The sequence below is a fragment of the Zeus faber genome (assembly GCF_960531495.2).
Source record: "Zeus faber genome assembly, chromosome: 16".
Taxonomy (NCBI): domain Eukaryota; kingdom Metazoa; phylum Chordata; class Actinopteri; order Zeiformes; family Zeidae; genus Zeus; species Zeus faber.
Genome location: NC_137202.1, coordinates 26,795,530 through 26,813,114, shown reverse-complemented (window position 1 = coordinate 26,813,114; position 17,585 = coordinate 26,795,530). Strand labels below are relative to the sequence as shown.

The 17,585-nt window shown below is 47.4% G+C and overlaps 2 protein-coding genes across 5 annotated transcripts in view; one reads left to right on the top strand and one right to left on the bottom strand.

Annotated features, from left to right (window-relative positions):
• The first annotated feature begins 1,858 nt into the window (after positions 1–1,858).
• mrpl2 (mitochondrial ribosomal protein L2) lies at positions 1,859–5,231 on the top strand. 3 transcript variants are annotated; one of them, XM_080016298.1, is made up of 8 exons: positions 1,859–1,958; positions 2,828–2,944; positions 3,395–3,590; positions 3,689–3,830; positions 4,353–4,468; positions 4,609–4,719; positions 4,835–4,908; positions 4,991–5,231. In XM_080016298.1, the coding sequence occupies exons 2-8, from the start codon at positions 2,873–2,875 to the stop codon at positions 5,198–5,200; spliced, it is 921 nt and encodes a 306-aa protein (XP_079872424.1). In that variant the 5' UTR covers positions 1,859–1,958; positions 2,828–2,872; the 3' UTR covers positions 5,201–5,231. The 3 variants fall into 3 exon arrangements, with proteins under 3 accessions (XP_079872424.1, XP_079872425.1, XP_079872426.1); XM_080016299.1 differs by having other exon boundaries at positions 1,860–1,942; XM_080016300.1 differs by having other exon boundaries at positions 1,950–1,972; positions 2,826–2,944.
• Positions 5,232–8,389: 3,158 nt separating this feature from the next.
• Positions 8,390–17,585, bottom strand: part of LOC307242409 (phosphofurin acidic cluster sorting protein 2) — a gene marked incomplete at its 5' end in the record, with an annotated part of 56,760 nt that continues 47,564 nt past the window's right edge. The window contains 9 exons of one of the 2 annotated variants that reach the window (XM_080016867.1): positions 8,390–8,624; positions 10,221–10,334; positions 10,646–10,869; positions 11,201–11,339; positions 11,867–11,909; positions 12,011–12,053; positions 13,374–13,406; positions 14,932–15,034; positions 17,158–17,268. In XM_080016867.1, coding sequence (XP_079872993.1) covers positions 8,509–8,624; positions 10,221–10,334; positions 10,646–10,869; positions 11,201–11,339; positions 11,867–11,909; positions 12,011–12,053; positions 13,374–13,406; positions 14,932–15,034; positions 17,158–17,268 — 926 coding nt within the window. In that variant the 3' untranslated portion in view covers positions 8,390–8,508. The remainder of the gene's footprint in view (positions 8,625–10,220; positions 10,335–10,645; positions 10,870–11,200; positions 11,340–11,866; positions 11,910–12,010; positions 12,054–13,373; positions 13,407–14,931; positions 15,035–17,157; positions 17,269–17,585) is intronic. The other variant, XM_080016868.1, reaches the window with a different exon arrangement.

The window sequence follows — 17,585 nt, the reverse complement described above, 5'->3', positions numbered from 1 at the left end:
CATTGCGCGTCGAGCGGCAGCCATCTCGGTAAGCTGCCTCAACGGGGATAGCGGATTCGACATGTCAGCGGCAGCCACCTTGGTAAGGTGCATCACCACGGCACCAAACCCGCCCAGAATTAGATCAAGGGTTGTGATTGGCTCGACCCTGACGAGTTGGAAATCGGTCTGAACGGGAGGGTGGCTAGACGTATTCTGCAGAGTAAATGAAACATGAGCTGCGGATTGGTCCAGTTCCCAGGTTCGTATACTGCATCCCTGACGTTTGCCATGTGCGCTGTTTGGCTGCTTTGAAATGCCTAAATGTTTGTAAAGTTCTTTTTATTGTTTTTCTTTTATTTCATGAATAAAAACAAAACTCAAATCAAATACATGTCTGTAACGGCTGTAGAACACATCTGCCTCTGTGTGTTTTAAAACATAAAAAGTAAAACATAATCTTCCCCAGTCAGAAAAAGGACCACCAGAAATATTACCCCTGCTTGTTTGTTTGTTTTTGTAAATAATGAACGAAGACTTAATTAAAGTCTGAGGCAAAAAAAAGAGATGAGGGCATTTGGTATAACTCATATTGAATCATTTACACTTTGTATTTCACATAAAGATAAATGATTTTGACAGAACTAAATGATTCTCGGGAGATTTCCCTTCCAACCGACTCTTCTGACTGCTCCATGGTTCGCAGTGCGTGACCCCAGCTGAATCAAGTGGAAAACTGAACGACTCTTTATTATTTACTGGGTCACTCGTCAGTTACCGAATCTCAGAGAGTCGAGGCTTCCATCGCGAAGCGCACTTTCACCGGGGAACCTGAGAGCCTGTTCCGGTTCCGGCCGGAGCTCATCGACTAGTGGGCCTACAGCCTTGCAACATCGATCTTGAATCGCAAAAGCTCGTTCCCATTATTTATGCGCTTTAAGCGGAATTTGCAACATTTTCACGGCGCATCTGGAAACACTGGTCTGCTCTGTTATCCTCTGGGGCCTCGAGTTCCAGATAATCTCATTCAGCAATAGGAATGTGGGGAGGGAAATTTGAAAAAATGACTCTCTTCATGGATCAAACACAGGTCTTTAAATGTGGGGATGGGCGGGGTGTAAAAGCTTGTGGTCGCAAATAGTTACAATTATCAACATAAAAAACTCATTGTGTTTTATACTAATTAAACTATTAAATACATGTAGTGCGCCCCCTCGTGGCCACATTATCATCCAATAAGACACACCCATCTATCTATTGATACAATTAAGATATATATATATAAAATTGTATTATTATTATTATTATTATTATTATTATTATTATTATTATTGTATACCATTATTGTATAATTATGTGTTTTACTCTACAGTACATCAATCTATATTTATATTTCATTTTGTCCCCTCAGCCATACCAGCAATACTGCCACCCAGCTCCAACTATTGCATATTCTGTATACATTTTTGCATATTTGGCTGTTGTTGTTTTTTATTTTTTTTCCCACTGTTAAACTTAGTAATTGTACAATATCAGCATAAAAACATCATCCTCACACTGTACCAATACCAATCAAATAATGCTGCGTTCCCTTCAGGTCCGAACTCGGAAAACTCCGACCTCCTACTTGGAAAAAGTGCAAAGGAGCGGAATTCAGAGTCGGGATTTTGGGGCAGTTCGCCTTTTGGCCCGAGTTCACCGACGTAACAGACCTAACGTCGCGGCGTGGGTTTTTAATAGAAAGCACGTCCAACACCGCTCCAAACCGATCCTATGTACCTTTTATGTTCGCCCATTATACCTTATAACCGCGCTTCCTGCAACGCTTCCCACGCCGCCACGTCGCCGATTTCCGAGCTCTGCCTGTGAACGCAGCACAGGCCAGCGGCGACGGCCACGACGTCATCACCGCGCGCCGCACGGCGTGGGGGCCCGTGAAGGACGCGGAGCGGAGCGGCGCCAGGTGAGCTCGGCGCCAGGTGAGCTCGGCGCCCGCTCCGGGGTCGGTAGAGCGTGAAGGAACGCGTCCTCCGCCGCGCAGCGTGCGCTTAATATCTGCTGCAGGAGAGCACGGGCACCGTTCAACCGGGGCGGCTCGCAGGCGTCACGGTTGGAAGCTACAGGCTAAATGTGACCGACATGGCCGGTGCTGCCAAATCCAGCCTGGGTTGAATGTAATGTAGAGAGTAGTAGTAGTATTATTAGTAGTATTATTATTAGTAGTAGTATTATTATGGGCCCGGCCCGCAAGCTGTTGTTATAGCTCGGCCTTTTTTTTTTTATTTCTATTTTCAATCTCCGTTTTTTCGGCCTAAAAGTACCTGGAACGCGACAACCGCACGCACGGACGGGGTTGAGGTGTCGTTGGGACCGGGACGCGTCGGGCGTCTCGTCGTTCGAGTTCAAACAATACTGATCTGTCTTCAAAGGAAACTCTGAAAACTGTTAACCGGTGCCCCCGCTTTACAAAACATGTGACACAGGCGGGCAGAGCAACAGCCGACAACCAAAATGGTTGACGTTGGGTTGATTGCACCCAGAATGAGTCGGAGAATCCCGTTGGAAATATATTTGTTTCCGTTTTTTTTTTTACCGACCACAACTGTCTACTTCTTGCGCGTGCCTTATCGTTGCGCTCGTGACAGTAGAGGCGGACCCCGCCACCCACGAGGGCAACAGCATAAAGAAGAGCACACATACAATCAGACCCGAGCCCTGTGACTTAAAACATAGCAACCAAAAGAAAGGATCACATATGGGATTTTCTTTTACACCGTAGGTTTTATGGATTAGCATGAGCGCAGGTGACTCGAAATGAAGCTGAGAATGTTCAACCTCTGCTTTGCAGCCTTGTCAAAAAGAAGAAGAAGAAGAAGCGGCGGCGGCGGCAGCCATGGCGCTGGCGTCCCTCAGTCGGGCTCTGCGCTTCCTGTCTCTCTCCCAGCCTCCTCTGCCGTCCCCTCAGGTGCGCAGGCCTCTCAACCAGGTCCAAGGTTCTCGAAGTGCTTGAATTTCATCCTCGGGGGGGGGGGAAACCTGTGATGTCCCCCCTGGTGGTGTTATTCAAATCGTAACATATAACAATACGTTAAAAAAACAACGTAATAAACATTTTACAGAATCGCTTTGATGACAGATGATGCTCGGGAAATGTAATAATATAAATAATAGCCAATTAGACTAAGACAATATTATGTTTTAATTATTATTATTATTGATAGTAATAATAATAATAATTAATATTAAAATAAACATTTGTTTTGCGCAAAGTCTTTAAAAATGAAAAAAGTAAAGCAAACAAATCGTTGTATTTCATTTTGTGATGCCAGAAAGAACCCTGGCTGCAGTGCCTCGTTTCAGGGTCCAGGCTCAGGCCTCAGATCGATCATTTATTCATTTCTCTTTGCGTTCACAGACACTGATGAGGCTGGGAGCCGCGGCCGCCGTTCGGGCCCCGCCGGCGCCCGAAACGCTCCTGAGTGGTTTGGGACAATGCCGGGGCTTCACCGCCACCGCCTGCTTAGAGCAGAACCGAACGCATTGGAAGCAGCGGGAGAAGTACACGGTCAGACCCATCGGGATGAAGAAGACGGGAGGCAGGGATCACACAGGTGAACGCCGCGGCCTCGCCAAGGTTGTTTGTTTTTGTTTGTTTGTCTTTGTATAAACAGAGAGCGGCCCGTTTAAGATTCTCCTCACCGCCACTCAGGAAAGGTGAGGGTGCACGGCATCGGCGGGGGCCACAAGCAGAGGTACCGCTGGGTGGATTTCCAGCGGCTGCGCTACGAGCCCGGCAGGGAGGACCGGGCCTTTGACGAGAAGGTCGTGGAGGTCCGATACGACCCGTGCAGGTAAAGCCAAGCCCAGGGCGCGTGAGTAATCTGAGAAGTACAAAGCACGATGTCTGAAGCAGCGGTTTTCAGTGAGGGTGTGTGAGGAAAAATTAAAGATTAAAAAGAAAGAGTTGGCTTTTTTATTTTAAATATTATATATTTGAGAGAGAAATGGGTTGTTTTTATTAGCCAGTTGAAAATAATACAATTTGTAATTTGTTATTTTTTCATTAGTTGTGCACCTTTCTGTGTAAATAGGCAATAAAAGTGACAAATGCGACAGTTCGACCTGGTTTACTATCAACTACGTTAGTTTGCACATGACACGCGTTTCGTGGAAACGCCGAGGGGTTGCCTTTGCTTCCTGACATTCTGGTTTTCGGTGGATGCGATACCGTTCCGCAGCAGCCATCCTGGTAAAGTGCCTCAGCGGCGAGGGCGGATTTGACAGTCGATGCCGCCCGGTGAACACTTTGACATTAAGACACGCGTGTTTCCAGTGCGCCAGGCCGATGACCTCCTCTCCACCGCTCTGAACAGATCTGCAGACATCGCTTTGGTGGCCGGGGGCAACCGCAAAAGGTGGATCATCGCGACAGAGAACATGCAGGCCGGAGACATCGTCAAAACCTCTGCAGTTATCGGGCGGATGGCAGGTACGAGGAGTTCAACTCACTCTGGCGGTTTTTACAGCAATGAGTTGTTTTGCGTGCAAAGTTTCCGGGCGCCGTTATGGGACCACCTCGCCGCCTAACGTGTTGGCGCTCTGATGCCATTGTCATTTCCTTCATTCAAGTCTCGGCCAACGAGGGAGACGCTTACCCACTCGGAGCCCTCCCCGTGGGAACGTTGGTGAACAACTTGGAGTTATTCCCAGGGAGGGGAGCAGAGCGCATTCGGGCTGCCGGTAATTCATAACTCCCATCGTCTGTAAAAAATAAATAAATATATTTTTTGGCATAGTTTTACCGAAAAGTTTCCGTTCCATTATGTTTGTATAATTTTATCTTTCATTTCCCCAGGCACAAGCGGAGTGCTGCTGCGTAAAGTGAACGGAACCGCGATCGTTCAGCTTCCTTCGAAACAGCAGGTTCAGGTGAGAGCCAGCCGGACTCAGTCATCCCAGTCAAGGAAAAAAAAAAAAAAAATCACAGTTTTATTTTTTTGGGGGGGTATAGGTGCTGGAGACTTGCATGGTAACGGTGGGGCGCGTCTCCAACATCCACCACAACAAACGGATCATCGGTAAAGCGGGCCGGAACCGCTGGCTTGGCATTCGCCCTTCCAGCGGCTTGTGGAAGAGGAAAGGCGGCTGGGCGGGCCGCAAGATAAAGCCACTGCCGCCCATGAAGATCTACGTCAACCTCCCGGCCATTTCGGCCAGTTAATGACAAAATAAAATAGTGAATTTAATGTGAATATGACTGAACATTGTCACTCATTGTTTTCGTTTGACAAATATAGCACTTTGATGCATTAAAAAAAACAAACTCTTAATGTCATTATTTTGACCATGACGAGGAGTACGGGGAAACAGACACAACATGCTGATTGTACAGAAGATTAAAAATTTTATTAAACACAAATGCTCGTGATGGCATGTAAAGAAACAAAACCATATAAAAATCCAAAACATATTTACATCTATAGTAAAACATGCAGACAGCAACCCATATTTTTCTGTTTTGTAGTGGTAAATTTGAAAATACTGTCATGTCGTTTAAAATAGGGTTTTGTGCAAAGACACCGGGCGGCATTTCAAGTAATGGGATCAATGAGACGGCGCTAAAAGCAGCCTTTTTTACCACCATTTTCTTGACCATTTACGGGGGCGGATCGCTGGGGAGAATTTGCTGCGGCGCTATATTGTTAAAAAAAATAAAATGACTAGAGTGGAGAAAGCCGACTCATTGATCCGGTCTTGTAAAAACGCCCCCCCGTGCTACCTCTAAGATCTAGGGCAAAAAAACAAAAAGAAAACAACAGGTCAAAATACATTTGAATACATTTGTCATTATGCCCTTTTAGTTTTTTAAGGGCTGCCTCACTCACTCTTGTCACAGACACACAAACACGCACCCACACCACCCTCCAAAAAGGTCATCGTACACTTCTTTTTTCCCCTCTTTGTTCAGACTTCAGAAGGCGCTTGATCCCACGTGAAGCATAAACCCCCCCGCGATGAAGGGTGATTCAAAAAAAAAAAAGACTTCTGATGACTACAGGTAGTGGTTTAGAAGTTCAATAACAACACCTCAAAATAAACAAAGCGCATTTTCTCACTCGGGTCGAAAGCAGGATTTGAATTTGTTTCGTTCAACGAGGCAGCAGATGAAGATCAATACATCGAAAATAAAAACACTGTTTTTATTTGTTTTGTTTGGAGGAACAAGTACGCCGGGTGTGGATCGCTCCCCCTCCGTTACGCATTTCCCGGTGCGGTCCACACCCCCCCGAGGTGACGCCCCTGATCGGGAGCGACCACCGCTCTTGGGGGGCCCTCCGGCGCCCGCAGGGGCCCCAAGGAGGCGCTCGGTTCGCTTATGCGTCGGGCCGGCCCTGGGTGTGTTTAAAAAAGAAAAATAAAATAAAAAATAAAAAAACACGAGAAAGTGCATTACACAGTGGGAGAGAGAAATACAAGGAATCACACCGACTAGTGTTTGCATTTGAAGAACTGTGGACGTCGTCATGAGCGACGGAAACACATTTGGCATCTAAACGATTACAAAAGGAAAGGTTAATTTTGTGCTTTAAAATTTAGTAGAAGGGGAATTTGCGATTCACAATAGTACATCTTGTATAGTTATATACAATACTATAAAAGCCAGCCTACAGAGCCTAACAATGCTCGTGAGTCTTCACTTTATATATATTTATATATATATCTGAAAAAGCAACAGTTACGTCTTTATAACCGTGAGGCCCTTTTGTCCAAGGGATTCCTACTGAAAGAAAGTTCACATAAGTAACACAACTCAGGGAGTACCATTAACATGAACCACACCTACACACACGCAGACGTACCCACCCGCGCACGCGCACACACACACACACACACGGCAGTGACTTTGAAATCTGGCTGGACTCCAACAGCCTCTTTTTGCCATCGGGCTCATCTTCCCAAAACGAGCAAATTCCTTTTTTCTCCGTCTCTCTCTCTCTTTTTTTTTTTTTTTTTCCAATTTAGTTTCAAGTCGGACTCTTAACTCTTTTTTTTTTCCCCCCAATACAAATAGTCAATAAAAAATATATAATAGGCATATTCAATACTGAGCGGGTAACATCTCTAATGACAGCACATTTAAGCTTAAGCGTTTCCATAATGGAGCCGTCACGGAAGGAAGAGTAGTTGTGTGCGGCGCGGCACGTGCACCTTTACACGTACAACCTCCTTCCGTTTGGACCGAATGTGCTCACTTCAACTACAAAACAGAACAACAACATCCACGACTTCAAACCTGTCTCAACTCAGTACTCAATACTGACTTCTAGAAAAGGAGAACCGGACCAAAGCAGGTGAAATGCAGAGCCGAGTGCTAGAACCTGTTTTGTCTTTTTTTGTTTGTTTGTTTTTTGGCACATCCCTTCCATCAAGGTCCCCACGTCTCGTCCGGAAACTGACGCCAAAGTTTCGCGGGAAAAGGAGTTGGCGCGTCAACGACAGCCCCCCCCCCCCACCCCCCCAAAATTATTTAGGGAGGGGGAGGCCCGGGGGGGGGGGGGGGGGGGGAAGACACGTGACGCGGTCACAGCCAATGGGAGTCGTACATTTGGCGTGGAGCTGTGGGAGCGGGCGGGGCTTCCTGCAGCAGCTGCAACCCCCCCGCTGGGTTCCACCGACCCCACGGAGACTTTTGCATGGATTACATTCAGTACGGGCAAAACTGCAAATACTCTAATTAGCGTCATTTGTTTGTCGTTCCTTTTCCTTTTAGTAACACAGTGCGCCTCCAAGCAACCGGGCAGGGGGGAAAAAAACAAAACAAACAAAAACAAAAAAAACAGTGTAACGTGTCAAACGCGCGTGACAAATAAAAGTCAGAAACAACAGCGAACCACCGGAGAAGGTCGGGGATCCCATCTCGATTTCACAGCAGTATTCCAACTTCCACGGACGTGCACTGCCTGGGTTTTTCCGCAAAAAAGAGTGACGACAGGCCGGAGAATTTCACAGAAATAATAATAATCAAAGAAAAGTAATGTCGACCAAGACCAAAGTGCAAACACAGCTGCCGTTCGAATCCAAACGTGGCGAACTGTCCAGAAATCCCCAAAAATACTTTTGGGGAGGCAGCACGACTCTTCCCAAATCCTGACTTGGGGGTTTTTTTCTTTTCTTTTTTTTTCTTTTTCTCGGTGGTAACGGAACCGAAAAAAAAGGAGGAAACCCCGACCACACCCGAAACGACGTCACCCATGAAACGAGGGGGAAAAGCAAAACAAACAAAAAAACACCCGACACGACGCGACAAAAGGGTTTCGCTGGCGAACGCCGTTGTTTTCCTTCACGAGCCAGAGAACGGAGCTTTCCACAGGAAAACTATCACCGCCGGGGGGGGGGGGGGGGGGGGGGCTCTGTAGCTTCTCCGGGAAACAAGTGCACGGGGGAGACCGGGGGTGGTCAGGGGCCGGGGACAGACAGAGGCCTGGGGGTGGGGGCGGGGGCGGGGAGGGCGGGGGCGAGCAGCCGTGGTCACATGGGCTTGGTGTAACCGAAGATTCCCACCGGGAAGTGCTTGACGTGGGTCGGCCACTGGGCGGCCAGCTGGAAAAACTTGACGTCGTTCCACTCCACCCCGTCGATGGAAACTGCAGATTGGAAAAAGAGGAAAAAAATAAAATAAATGAAAACGAATCAAATAAAAACACGGAGGAGAGTAACGAGCTGGTCGGGACGGAAGAAGCTTCCGGCTTTTGTCCCCGTCTTAAGGATGGAGGTGAGCGTTCTTTGCGCGGCCATGCGGTGACTTTGGCGCCGTGTCGTGAGGATGCGCTTCCTGTGTCGAGCGGCGCGTCCACCCCGTGACGCAGCACCTCCAAGCGGTGAACTGGTGTTGGGACACTGAACTAATTGTCCGTAGTATTACATTTTGTACATCTGAAAATCTCTGTTTTGTATTTTTTGTCCATTAGTACATGTCTGACAATTGTATTTTTTTCCTTCACGTCTAGATTTGTTGTTTTGTTCTGTTTTCATCATTATTTTTACCGTTGAGTAAAGACGGTTGAGCTTTTGTTTTGTAATTTCTTTTGAATGGTCCTGGCGTGAAGCGCACCAGACCTCACCAGAGGAATCTCTTCCTATATGTAAATGTACCCGGCAAATAAAACCGACTCCGATGCTTATTCATAAAAACGTGTCCGACTGACTTCCCAAATGTACGTTCTGACACATACAACATGGTCCACCGCCCAAGTCTTCTATGTACCATATACTGTCCACGGCAGCCTGACGACACAGAAGGCGTTTCTGCACCGAGCAGCTGGGGCGACTCCCTGAGGGGAACTAGGACCTGGGGAGGGCCTCCAAGAACCTGATCCCTTCCAGGGCTTTATTTCTGCTTGCATTCGCACTGGAACTCTGAAGTGACCCTGGAGTGACGTCAGCCAATGGGGTTTCAGCGTGAGTTCCATGGTGTATTTAACGCCGTAACTTTCGCTTATTTCCCCTCATCGGTCCACGAAAATCTGTTTCCGATCAAATTTGAGGAGAGAACTGAGCAATCCGGTTGCTGGAGCTTCACTCGTATTAGATCTACTAGGCCTCGTTTAAAAGTTAGTTCTAACTTTTGTGAGGCACAGGCTCCCATCGGGAGAGAGCAGGGGGATTACGGTGCACAGGTTCATTGATATCGATGAACGTCGGAAAATGAAATAAATACATCTACAGTAAAAATACAATTTCTATTGTTTTTTATTTTAGTTTTTTTATTACCGCTGAGTTCGGGGGCTGCTCTGCATTCAGAGCGATGTGAGGAGAGTGCTCAGAGCGCCGCGGGCGAGGGACCGTGGACGTCTGGAACAATCACCGTGCACTTACGTCACTGAAGGTTCTTCTTGTGCCGGTCAGTCCCTACCGTGGAGTAGGAGCTAAAAACGTTCCTCAAAATGAAGTTCTAAAATCTACAGAGGTAACCTAGTTCCTGCAGTGCGGACGCAAATAAAGGGGACGGCTCCTCCAAAAAGCTATTGGAACCGTGAAAAGGTTCCCGCACCGTGAAAACCCCTCATTCAACATCGCTGCCGCTTCAGGGGAAGGCAACGCCATCCTCTTTCCATCCCAATTCTGAAGCAGCTTTCTGCTCTGCCCACCAGATGGCAGTAGAACCTGTCAAATGAGTGTCATAGCGTGGATGAGCGTGTGTGTGTGTGTGTGTGTGTGTGTGTGTGCGTGTGTCCCAGTACCTCTCAGCATGGTGTGCTGGTGCTTGGCAGTACAGATCAACCTGCTGATGCCGTCAATCACTTGGCTCTTCGAGTCCAACTCCTTCTCCTTGGGTTTCTTGCTGAGAAAAATCACTGATGGGGGGAAGGAAGACGGTATCACAGAGGAAAAAAGGTGAAGAGGTTCAGCTTTGTGTTCATTTTGTTCCAACAGGGCCGTTAGCGGTCTTCTCATAGGGAGGAGAAGCTCAATAATTAAACTAGGGAGGACAGACTTCTACCCTACTATGAACTACCGTTGGCTACATTCATTGCTTTTGCCAAACGGACAGATACAGTGAGCAGAGAAGCTGTAAAAGGCAAGGAGGACCATCCATTCAAATCAAACAACATCAACTCTCACCGCCCCGTTTTAAAGCATGCGCTAAAGGCGAAAAATCGCTCACCTTTCTTGTTCTTCTCCTTGGTGACGACCGTCATGGCCATGCTCGGCGGAGGCGTGAGCTCGCCCCCGCAGGGCAGGCGGCTGACCTGCAGCGAGCGGAAGTTGCTCTTCAGGGTGTTCTTCAGTCCCACGTCCCTCTTCTCGCCCTCCTTCTTCTTCTCGGGGCCCTGCCACGTCCAGTAGTCCACCTGGAGACCCATCACCTCGCCGCCCGAGCACGGAGAGCTGGAGGGCCACGGGCAAGGGACAGAGGAGTCAAAGGTCGCCCGCGGCGTTACATTTCTCAAATTCCAGCAAATAAATAAATAAATAATGTACATTTGAGGGTGTGTTGCAAGGTCAAAATTGCAAGGCGGTAACAATTCATCAGTTCCAGCCAGAAATTCTGAATAAAAGCGATGTGTTCATCACAATAAGCTGAAGTTTTACACCGACAGTGAAAAAACCCTGATAACCACTTCAACCCACAGCAGAGTAAGCAGTTGGGCTCTGTCTCCTGGGGAACACAGTGAGAGATGGATTTGGATGTGGATGCATGAGGCAAGCCTCGACGTACCCAGCTCCAGAGAGGGCGGTGGACACCGAGGGGGACTGAGGCGGCGTGCTCCCTATCTCCTTCCCGTACGGACCGGCCGGTGGGGGCGTCGGTGAGGACAGCATGCCGGTGTTGCCCCCCATGGCATCATCTGAATCCACTGCAAACAGGAGTGAGGACAGAATATTTGCTGAAAAGGCTTACGGCCGGAGAAATGAAGTCTGCCTCAAGGCGGAGGCAGACTTTAAAAGAGGTAAGAACGGAACACGTAAGAACCACCAGAGAACATGTCCCAGGACACCGTGTGTGCTGGATAAGAATGTCGGCGGTGAAAGAAGCACGAATGCGACGGCGAGAGAAGCCGGCTGTGGCTTTTGTGATATTAAATATGGAAAAATAAAAAAGGAGGTTGACCCCGGGAAAAAAGGTTGCCATGACGCCATGAGGGCATTTGGACCGATCGAGACAAGGGGGAAGCGGCGATGTCAACAACACAGGTGCAACTTATGGAGCCATTGTCGCGAATTCGACATCATCACTAAAAAGACAATACTTCCTTTGAAGTAAAACTGAACATGGAGAAAATCACATTGAACGCGCCACACTAAATTCACTTGAGAACGACCACCACCACCTCTACAACAAACCATACACACAAACAGCAAACAAAAAGAGCGACACCCTCACCTGACGTTGAGAGGCTGTGCTCCACAATGCCCACCTTCACGACCTGAGGGGAGGGGACAAAAAAGAGCTCAGTGTTGGCACACACATACATGTCTGTATTCCTCTTCCACGGAATCAAACTCAAACCACAGTGGCATCACTCACCCCGATGAATGGCACAAACTTCTGGCAGGAGTCCTCGTCGGGACTACGGATGGAGAGAGAGGCGAAAGAGTGTGAGTGAAAGCTTTCGAGCCCCCCACCCTAAAAGCTCCAACACCCCAGTGGGCAAACGTGAACACTGAATGGCCCTGGAAGGGATGGCTGGCCGGTGCATGATCCGCACGCAGGCACGCACACGCACACACACACACACACACACACACACACACACACACACACGCACGCCGAAACGCACACACACCATGTCCCATCACGGTGAAGATGGCGCATGGCTTGGCTGAGTGGAATGGGTGTTATATTCCAGGGTTTTCAGGCTACGATGACTATGAATGGAAGGACCGCTCCTTACAACCAAAAGCGAGGTAGGGGACCATCGTAGTGAGGGGAGGGGGCAGGGTTTGGAGTACGGCGCCTGATTGTGTGTTCATTTATACGTGGGAGTAACAGCGATAGGGTCAAGTCGGGCTCGGTGGTGGTAACCTTTGCGACTGCCTTTAACACTGTTTCGGCCCCTCTTTGGGAGGACAAGTCAACCGATTTGACCACATTGCGTCACCGGACAGCGACAGACATTTTCAGAGCACGCCAGACCTCCTGCAGCTCAATGTCGTCCCAGTTTGGAATCTGAAATACATTATGATTATTATAGTATTTCAGATTAGTGTTATATTATTACTGTATATTTCACAGTCGCGGGGGAATTTAAGATACATTTAAAGAGGGTCAATGACATTGGCACTTAGAAGGCGAATATTACAAACCGTTTTTAATCTTAACTCCATCTTCATAAACATATCATAATATCATAAACAATAAAATAAATTGCCCTCCGGGTGACAATAAATTCAACCCGCATTATGTCTTGAACGCAGTACCTGACCCAGTAAAGTTTTGTTGGGTCTGTATTTATCCGTGGCAATGCCTAAATAGTGACTATTTACAACAAAAATTTTAATTAAATTAATATAAACACAACCCAGAAACCCCTATTCCCTTCATCTCCATTCCACTTTGACTATAAAACCACCACGGCAATTCATATTCAATCCTGGTGTCGTTTGCTAAGGTTGTTAGGCGTATCTCCATGGCAACAAAACACGAGGTTGAGGGCAAGTACCAAAGTCACAGCAAACCAAGTGAACACAGGTAGGGGTAGAGTGCGGAGGTGAGTTTTGGACGGTGAGTAGCGAGCGTGGAAAAGAAGGGGGCGATATGTTAGAGACACACAGGCAGGAGCTCACGCCAAATGGAGTTAGCCAAAAATAAGGGAGGTTGGACGAAGAAGAACAAGAAGGAGAAAAAAAACAACAAAAAGAAAAAAAAAAACAAGAGTTGAATCAGATACCTGATGTAAAAATCAAAATACAAACTTCTCTTCCTTGAATGCAAACCAAAGGGAGAAGGGGGGAGAAGGAATGCAACAGTGTTAAAAAAAGGTATGTCTGATTTTGTTTTTGGGTCTTAAAGATCCCCCCTCGTGACTGCCGCGAAACACAGACTTACGACAATTTGAAGAAGGGAGAAGGGGGGGGGGGGGGTCACCAAAAATTTGAAAAGACAAGCACGCCAAAACACAAGACGGTGGGGTCTGCGTACGAGAGGCTGCAAAACCAACAGGGATGAGTTGGTGTCTGTGTCTTATTTGTGAGTTATGGTCTGCTTTGGCTTGAAGTGTCTGCCCCAGTCACCACCCATCTATTAAGGGGAGAACGGGCTGAAAAGAACTATGGCGTGTAAACACATGGCGCGCGTGCAGTGGCGTACTTTTCTGAATTCTTACCGTTACCGGACATTGTCCACGTCTTTTACCAAACACCCTGTGAGACTTGAAAGTTGCGAGGCGCTTGATCAATCGAAATGACTCGACTATGAACTTTAATTTGCACGTGCATAACAAGTCCCGTCCACCACAACGCTTGCATACAATAAAGAACGGAGGAACCCTTGTTCACCCCAAAAACGGGCACGTGAATGGCGGTCGTTCGGGAGTCGGAAGTGCCGGGTTCGGCCGTAAGATGAGCGGCACCCGAAAAAATGTTCCCAAATCGAGCGTTGCCATTGCCTCATAACCCGGTGACAAACACTGGGGTGGCCGACCCGATAAACGGGGTTCTACTGCACTGTCGAGTTCCGCATTTCAAACTGTAACATTCTCAGAGAAAAGCAATGACTTTGAATGAATATGGAGTCAATGTGAAGTCACAAGGTATCAAAAGAAAAACGAATGGAGAAAACCCTTGGAATAGATACAAGACGGAGGCAGATATTTGATATCTCAAAAACTGAGCCAAATTGTCACTAGTAACACTGCAATAGTTATTAGTAACAATCGGGACAGTTACTAGTATGGAATAAATAATTACTAGCACCGTATATATTTTGACTAGTTAGGCAAAAATTGTTATCTGTAACTGCTGGAATAGCAACTAGTAACTAAAATACAAGTACTGTGTATAGTACTGTGTGCAGCACTGTGTAGCATAGCGGGCAGCTTGCATGCGTGTGCAGCTGTGCACGTGGATGCTTTGCCCATGCTGCGATGCGATTCTGACCTGACATGCATTGGCTCCATTGATCAGGTTGCAGAAGACGTGCTCAGTCGCGCCAGCGAGCCCTGAGCCGTCCACCTGGTCTACGTTCCAACCCAGGAGACCATATAGAAGCACACTAGCATTGCCACGCCACAACACGTACCCACTGAACCAACATGCTTCAAGAAAGCAGATAAAGAACGCACGCACGCACGCAGGCACACACACACACACACACACACACACACACACACACACACACACACACACACACACACACACACACACACACACACACACACACACACACACACACACACACACACACACACACACACACACGTTGGATAAGATATAAAAATGTGTGTTTACCTCTTCTGCTTATAGGTGAGCATGGCCTCTGAGATGGGGAACTGATGGGACACATTGGCACCAGCCAGATACTGAACAACCCGTCCTGCTACATCTATGTTATCTGCACAGGAACAGTGAGGAAAAAGCAGAAGTGACGATGAAACCTAAAATATATGGCGACCAAACGTAATACACGTCAGATATGCCAGAAATTGAGTTGACAATTGTCACTTAAACATAAACCTTTGGAGATACAGGTTGCAACTCACAACAACAACAACTTCGGTCAGTATTTTAAGGTAGTGACAGTGTCAATCCCCGCCCCCCACACACACACACCCACACACACACACACACACACACACACAATGCAGGCCAATTGATTTTGAAACGCTGACTTTTACCTCGGTCACCAGAGGACTGTGTGTATAAATCATTGCCATTGGGTTGAGTAAAGCGTGTGTGCTTGAGTATGAAATGTCATTAAATCAAACGTAGTGTGAGGTCAGCCGTGTGTGTCCGACACATGGCCTCCGGGGCCTGATACACATGACGCAGTTTTTGAAATTCAAAGAGGGTGGCTGTGCCGGCCGAACTAGGTGCTGTGTTGATCTCATTTGGCCCACTGTTCCTTCCCAGTGCGACTGGCAGGAAGCGCAATTTGAATATAAAGCTCCAGCTCTGCCAGCGAGCAGTTGCCCTACACATGCGGCGGGTGCTCACACAGCTCGCCGAGCCTGCGGCACATGGAAATGCCATGTGCCGGCGACGGGCAACCCAGTTCTCATTTAGCAGTCGTTCGCTTTCTCCTCGTAACCCGTCGGGAGAATTTGGGATGGAAAAGTGGAGGTTTCCGTCACGTCCTGGCGCCCAGTTTTCTGTTACTAAGCGAATTAGAAAGGACGGCAGAGTGAGGACTTCCAAGTTTGCTTTGAAATGAACAAGAAATGAGAACTGTAAAATCGTTGGAAAGAAAGGGGATTGCATGGATGTTACTGTGTGTGTGTGTGTGTGTGTGTGTGTGTGTGTGTGTGTGTGTGTGTGTGTGTGTGTGTGTGTGTGTGTGTGTGTCTGCCAGCGATTGTGAAACCGGCGAAATGCATGTGGGTGTAGTTAATAGAGATTTTATTAAATTCCTTCTAATTCTATTGAGAATGCGGCGCTCTGAAGCCAGTACCAATGACAGATTTTGTCTTTGATTAAGCTCATATCTTATTCATTGGTTCCAGCATAAACAATAATTAGTCCATATACAAAAACATGTGATGGCAGTACAACGCAAAACTTGTTAAAACCTAGACGTACTGGAGAGAAGGGTTTTCTCTCGCTATTTGAGCTGAACGTGTGAATTGATTGAATGGAGAGGTCCTCCTAGGACCCCTTTCCTCAATCATCTCGGGCTCCGTGGTTTAACGGTGCAGCAGCGAGGAGACGGCTCCGCGTACCAGGGCCCAGCCAAGGCTGCGGCCGTCTCCACCGATTGCACCGCGCCGCCTCCCCTGCCTCCCATCGATCAACCCCCCCCCGCCACCCTCTGTCACGGTAGGTGACCGCCACGAGGCGGTCGCTTTTGTTTAAAAGGCCAGCGGGTGGCGAGAGAAATGACCCACAACATCTGTCTACGTGGAAATCAGGGGTGTAGTGGTTCACAAAACACACAGCTCGGTTTTTTAGCACCGTTTCGGGGTCACCACATCAGTTCTGTGTGTATATATATATATATATATATATATATATATATATATATATATATATATACACACACACACACACACACACACACACACACACACACACACACACACACACACACACACACACACACACACACACACACACACACACACACATATATATATATATACACACACACACACACACACACACACACACACACACACACACACACACACACTGGAGGAAAACAAATACCATGGCAAATTACAAAGTCAAATTATAGGTAGTATGTTTACTACCTTTAATTGGCAAAAGCTAGTTTTCCTTGCAACATTCACCTTAAACTGCAATAGTTTAAACATTTTCTTTCAAAAGTACAGGTGCCACTTTGATATTTTAAAATAAAATAAAAACCTGCATTATATGTTACACACATCAACATGAAGCCACTCTGCAGTGGTTTTACTACACTGCAGAGCTCGGCACTCCAGCGGCGACTCAGAGCTGCATATTATGAAGAAACCTGAGACTTACAACAGAATACGATACATTGAGGCTGGAACCTACCGGAGTTGGGCCGCTCCGTCCGGCAGAACAGCTCCCTCCACGCCGTGTCCATGAAGATGCTGTTGAAGCGGCTGTCAAAGGACGCCACATACTTGGCCAGCGGATGGGAACCTGTTTTTGGAAATGCAAAGCCACAGAGAGCCACGTACACAAAGCTGTATAAAACTGACAAGTCCGTGATTCAGTCCCCGGCCCCCCACGCTCTGCTCTGCTTAAAATGATCCGATACGCAGCCACTGCCTGGCCATGAAGATGATGTTTCCATAGCAGTGTTACTAAACTTCCTGCCTGGCTACTAGCTAGTGCCAGTGTTTGCACCAGCATTGGAATGCAAACTAACCAATCAAATTTACCTCCCAAAATAACTGCAGAAGATCATGTAAAACAGTTTCCCAATATTCTGCACGAGATGGGTGGATAAACTGTTC